The sequence below is a fragment of the Carlito syrichta genome, unplaced genomic scaffold (assembly GCF_000164805.1).
Source record: "Carlito syrichta isolate Samal-C Ts95f unplaced genomic scaffold, Tarsius_syrichta-2.0.1 Scaffold246948, whole genome shotgun sequence".
In the NCBI taxonomy this organism is placed as follows: Eukaryota; Metazoa; Chordata; class Mammalia; order Primates; family Tarsiidae; genus Carlito; species Carlito syrichta.
Window position 1 is genome coordinate 17,547 of NW_007191044.1, and position 6,540 is coordinate 24,086.

At 46.8% G+C, this 6,540-nt stretch overlaps 1 protein-coding gene across 1 annotated transcript; it reads right to left on the reverse strand.

The window, feature by feature from the left end:
* Positions 1-1,731: 1,731 nt before the first annotated feature.
* FFAR2 (free fatty acid receptor 2) lies at positions 1,732-2,718 on the reverse strand. The gene has a single exon (XM_008051941.1). It carries the CDS (start codon positions 2,716-2,718, stop codon positions 1,732-1,734), a length of 987 nt encoding a protein of 328 aa, XP_008050132.1.
* Between the last annotated feature and the right edge of the window lie 3,822 nt (positions 2,719-6,540).

Below are 6,540 nucleotides of genomic sequence, written 5' to 3' on the forward strand. Positions count from 1 at the left end.
CAACCACTCTATACACTGCTTACAAAAGACACATTTATAACATAAGGATATAGAAAGGTTGAAAGTAAAAAGATGAATAAAAATGTACTAGGCAAATAATGACCAAAAACCACACCTGGAACATTAAAATATTGATTGTATTTTAAGGCAAAAAGCAATTCTCACAAAATTCAAAGAACTGGCATTATTCAAACAATATTCTCTGACCACAGTGCAATTTAGTTAGAGATCAATAACAAAAGGATATGGGGGAAAGCCATGTGTTTGAAAATTAAGATGCATTTCTAAAGTCGAGTCAAAGAAGTCACATGGAAATTAGAGCTTATTTAGAACTCAAAGCAATAACAATTCTGCAAATTAAAACTTGTGGCATCCCACTAAAACTGTTCTTAGAGGGAAACTGTTTGCCTTAAATGCTTATATTAGCAAGGAAGAAAGGCTAAAATTAATGAGCATCCAGTTTAAAATGTTGGAAAAGAAAAAACAAAAGACTCAATAAAGTAGAAGACAGACACAATAAAGATAAGATTAGAAATTAATAAAATAGTAAACAAAGATAAATGCTGAAGAGAATCTTGGTTTTCTTTTTTTTTTTGAGTTGGAGTCTCACTTCGTCACCCAGACTGGAGTGCAGTGGCCTCTTCTGGCCACCGCAGCCTTGACCTGCTGGGCTCCAGTGATCCTTCCGCCTCAGCCTTCCGAGTAGCCGGAACTACAGGCGCGCTACCACGCCCGGCTGATTTTTTTTTTGATTTATTGTAGAGATGAGGTCTTGCCAAGTTGCCCAGGCGGGTCTCGAACCCACGGGCTCAGGCAATCCACTCACCTCAGCCTCCCAAGGCGCGGGATTACAGGCTGAGCCACCGAGCCCAGCAATCTTGGTTTTCTGAAAAGACAAGTTAACACACCCCTGGCAAGATTACTTAAGGAAAAAAGAAGACACAAACACAATAGGGCATAACTACTAAAGAGTATACTGATCCCCACCAGCATGGACTCTTCTCTCAAGAACTGTTTCTTGCCTGTTTTTTAAAAAATCTAATTTCTTTTATTTTTATTTTTTGAGTTGGGATCTCAGTCTGTCACCCAGGCTGGAGTGTGGTGGCAAGCTCACGGCCATCCCAGCGTTGACCTGCTGGGCTCAGGCGATCCTTCCATCTCAGCCTTCCAAGTAGCTGGAACTATAGGTGCATGCTACCATGCCTGGCTAATTTTTTGATTTGAGGTGTCACCAAGTTGCCCAGGCTGGTCTCGAATTCTTGCCTATTTTTTAAACGTATGCCCACAACTGCTTTGGTGGAGGTACTGATCCTCTGAGCTCTCTTGCAGGATCCTGTCTTGTTCTCCATACTTGCCTGTGCTGAGATGTTGAGACCCAGCATGTGGAACCCCTCTTCTGAATCAGGGCCTAGGGTAGAGCTACGAGTTTTACAGTAGATAAGTGAATGCCCCATCTTCTAGATACTGAGTGGGGAAGACAAAGAATTCCAAGAGGCTATTCTGGGATAAAAGGGCTTGTGGCTCACCATGAGGCACTACCAACCATAATTAAGAAAATGTCATGAACCCTAGGGAGCAAAATGAAAAGGCTCAGTAGGTGGCTCAGTTGGGTTTGAGATGCCTGTAATTCTTTGCTTCTTAACTTAGACACAGAAGTATTCATTCCAGTTCTGTTTCATCGTTTCTCTTTTGAGTCCTCCTCCTCCAAAAGCTCACCCCACACTGGCATCTCTACTGGCCTGTGAAGCTGACATTGGCCATACCTAAACTCCCATTTCTGGTCTCTGCGGCCAGCCCTCCAGCTCTTCTCCACCACCCTGACAGTGAGACCCCCCAGTTCTTCAGCCTCTGTAGCCCTCTGTCAAAGGCTTTGCGCACAGCTGAGGAGGAGAAATAGAAAATCAAGGGGTCAACGCAAGCATTGAGAGCACTCAACAACACTACACAGGCCCGCCATTGTTGACTCTTCCCCTGGAAGAACCCCACCACATGAGACACATTGTAGGGCCCAAAACAAACCAGGAAGTTGAAGAGAGTCACAGCGGCCAGCCCAACAGCTCTCCAGCGCTTCTGGGTCCCCACCTGAGGCCGGGAGAGCATGATGCACACAAAGTGCCAGTAGCAGAAGATGGTGACTGCCATGGGGATAAAGAAGAGCACAAGGCACAGCTCCAGTCGCACAGGCAGCAGCACCTTCAGCTGCTCTTGGGTGAAGTTCTCATAGCAGACAGGGTGCCCATTGGCATCTGTCATCGTGGTGTTGGTTGGTAAGTATTGAACGATGATCACAATGCTACAGTGTCCGAAGGACAAGATCCAGGAGACCAGAGCGGCAATCACTCCATACAGGGGCCGGCGGGAGAGCTTGTACTGCACGGGGAAGGCCACGCTGCGGTAGCGCTCGATGCTGATGCCAGCGAGGAGCCACGTGCTGCAGTAGATGCCACTATAGAAGCCATAGCCAACGAGGGCACAGAGGATCTCCCCCAGGGGCCAAGAGAAATCACGGGCAGCCTCAACCATCTTAAAGGGCAGCAGCAGCAGGAGGAGGAGGTCTGCCAGCGTCAGGCTGAGCAGGAGGATGTGGATAGGGGCAGGGTGGGGCTGGCGGACCCGTCCCACGAAGGCCCGTAGGGCCAGGAGGTTGGCAGGGAGACCGATGGCAAAGGATATGATGTAAATGATGAGAATTCCCAAGTTTCGAGTATCGGAGGTCATCCTTCCTGAAGAGACAAAAGATGGGTCAGAATCCTTTCTGACTGTGTGTTCCCAGCCCCAAACAAAAGTGAATCTATTCTCAGCGTCATTGCTAGCATCTTTCCCTGCTTCACCAAGTGATTCTTGCTAACCCTTCAAACAGAGCACTGTGTGCTTCTTCTATGTCATGGAGAGGCCTCCATGCTCTCCCAGAAAATTATTTCTTGCTGGGCTCGGTGGCTCAGCCTGTAATCCCGCGCCTTTGGGAGGCTGAGGTGAGTGGATTGCCTGAGCCTGTGGGTTCGAGACCCGCCTGGGCGGCGAGACCTCATCTCTACAATAAATCAAAATGAGCTGGGTGTGGTAGCGCGCGCCTGTAATTCCGGCTACTCGGAAGGCTGAGGCAGAAGGATCACTGGAGCCCAGCAGGTGAGGCTGTGGTGGCCGGGAGCGGCCACTGCACTCCAGTCTGGGTGACGGAGTGAGACTCCAACTCAAAAAAAAGAAAAGAAGATTATTTCTTTAGCGTTTTCCACCCTACCAAAAAAGAAAGAAGAAAAAAAGTCCCCTAAGAATTTTTGATGTCTCAGAAGCTTTTCCAGGAAAAGTCCTGAGACATCCAGGTCCCCGCTGGAAAGAGCACTTTATGAGAACAGTGACACCATCTGCCTAGTTCACCATTGTGACCCTAGTACCTAGAACTGTGCTGAATACATAGTAGGTGCTCAGCAAATATCTCTTGAGACACGAATGGCTATGTGAACTGAGAGGAAGGAAGCAGCAGCTGCTTTATCACAAAGGGAATAAGCCAAGACTATCTCTTAGGTTCTTCAGATTCCACTCAAAGTTCAAATTCTACCCTGCCTGTTTATTTTCTTTGCCTCTTTTTATTTAAACTCCCAAGTCATTGGGCTTGAACATATATATGATTCTCAGCTGTACCCCTGACAAAGGGTATTTGCTTAGACCTAAGGGAAAAGCAGGTTAAGCCCGAGGTGAGTCCCAGATACGCATCTTCTTGATTCCACGCTGAGCCTTTCAAAGAAGATCTGTAGGTTGGGTGCAGTAATGGAAGGACCCTGACCTAGGTGGGTCAACAGAATTCCAGTTCCAGTCATGCCTCAGATCAGATGTGTGACTCAGAAAATCACTCCAGCCCCTCTCAGCATCATCTTAGGATGGAGAGCACCCCCCCCCAAAAAAAACTAGAATTCTTTTTTGGAGAGTGGGCCTCTTGTAGTACACTAGAAATTTGTTCCTCTAGATCAAACGGTCAGCCAAAAATTTTATCTGTAAGTTTTGATGAGGTTGCATCATGATTTGTGGAAGAAACATCCCAAGTTTTGGCAAACAGATGACAGGTTCTTCCATCATGACAACACACCTGCCCACACTGCACTGAGCGTTCAGCAGTTTTACACCGAAAACAGCATGATCCCTCTACCTCACCCTCCCTATTCGACTGATCTCATCTCAAATGATTTTTTTTTGTTTCCCTGGATGAAAAAAGTCTTCAAAGGGAAACGTTTTGCCAATGTAGAAAAGGTGAAACAAAAAACGGCAGAAGCACTAAAAGGCATCAAAGCTGATGAGCAAAAAAAAAAAAACTGTTTCTGAGCAGTAGAAAAAGCATCTCAGTAGGTATATGCATCAAATGAAGCATACTTTGAAGGTGACCAAAGTTTAAGCATGTAAGAATAAATACACAATTTTTAATAAATTCCCATTTTGGGGAGTCCCCCTTGAAATTCCCTCTGCACCACATATAACAAATGATTTCACCAAACTGCCACAATTCCCAGTACACCACCTGCAAATTCATCCTTTCTCTTCCCCTGAAGAAAAGTATTTGAGTGAGTATATGAGTAAATCCAGAGTAACTTTAAATTTCCTCACATTGATCATTAAAAGGTAGACATTCAAAATAAAACTTGAAGCCCTAATCTGTTACTGGTGCTGGTAACAGATGGCTGCTGGCCCATCTGTGTATCTCATTCCACATTTGAGAGTATCAGAAGTAGAGGACCAGCTGAGTGGGGAGAGTCCTGCATCTGTAGGGCTGAGCCTGTCTTCTGTTTTCCTCCTGCCCCTCTTCCTCCAGGCCCTCAACCTCTCTCCACTGACTTGCCTTTGCTCCTTTCTCGCTCCTGTGACCTCTTCTCTCCCCTCTTTGAAGAGCAGACCCCTGACTTTGCCTCCTTTTCGTAAGTGTATCTACATGTATTCCTTCAGTCCCATCTCCTCCTAGGGTTGTGATCCCAACAGCCTCTTCCCTGAGCACAAGCAAATCTGGGTCCCTTGCCTTATCCTGGAGGCAGATGGATGGCTTTTCAAAGATGTCTGATTTCCAGAAGCAGGTGGAACCTTGTATAACTGGACCAAGTTTTTCTTTTCCATGTACAATGGGCTTTTATACCTGGAAGAATCATGTGGTCAAAAAGAGGAAGGTCAATAGTTGAGCTCTTCCAAGGCAGCTTGACCCTCTGGGTCCCTCACCAAACTCTGTCCCCAACAAACTTATTTCTCCCAGAGTCCAAATTGCAACAGTTGTTCTGGGCTTCCTCTTCCTCCTGTATCCCAAGAGGCTGCATTCTGTTTCCTTTCTGTGGACAATTATTCTACATGACTGTGCACAAACATCTGTTCCTCCCTCTACCCTTTCTCCACCTGTTCCTCCCCATCTTTTCCCTCAAGCCCCCTGACCTGGTCAATTTCTTGTTCTCTTTCCTGGAGGCTCCAGTGAAACTGGTTAGTGCCTTAAGCATTGCTTGATTTCCTCTGATCCATTGGGTCCTTTCTTACAGATATTTTTTACCATAGACTCAGACTCTCCGGAATCCAAGTTGCTTCCAAGGTGAGCCGGCTTCTGGGTCTTCCTCCCAACTCATTCCCTGTCCAATAGGGGCACCCTGCCTCAGTTACCTTCTCTTCCTACTGTTTCTCTCTCCCCACCTGTGTAGGATCCACATGACTCCTTGTAGTGTCTCAAGGCAGACACTTGAAGATATGGAAACTCACAGGGATTCTTTATCTCTCTTCGAGAATGTATGTGTCTTGTCACTGGTTGCCTGATCCTGCCAGCAGAGACTCCTTTCTTTCTCCTTGACATAGGAGGAGTGACTCGCAGCCAAGCTCCTTCCCAGAAATCATCTCTTGTTATTTAGCTCTCCAGTCCCCAGATCCTGCCCTTCACCTCAATAACCAAGTGGTCACTTTTTGTTGCTGCTGTCTGACACTCCCTAGCTCCCACAATGCCTGCCCTAAAATGGGCTCTCAGAAAGTGGTTTTGAATGTTTGGTACACATAGGAAGAAGGCAACATAATTGCCCTTTGATCTCTACCAAGTTTTTTTTTTTTTTTTTTGAGTTGGAGTCTCACTCTGTTGCCCAGGCTGGAGGGCAGTGGCACACTCCTGGACAGCGCAGGCTTGACCTGCTGGGCTCCGGCGATCCTTCCACCTCAGCCTTCCAAGTAACCGGAACTACAAGTGCACGCTACCATGCCTGGCTTAATTTTTTGATTTCTTGTAGAGATGAGGTCTCACCAAGTTGCCCAGGCGGGTCTCGAACCCACGGGCTCAGGCAATCCACTCACCTCAGCCTCCCAAAGGTGTGGGATTACAGGCTGAGCCACCGAGCCCGGCTTTCTACTAAGTTAATTGGTGCCATTTTATTACTTGCATTTGATTGGAAATGCAATGAAACTGACTGGAAAGGTGAAGGCTGCTAGATAAGGCTGCTCTCAGAATCCAAAAATTCTGGAGGGGAGGCCTCTTTTCCCATCCCTATCTCCAGCCATGCAGAGGTGATTTTCAGGTCAGGATGGGAGCTTCAGAATCCTCTC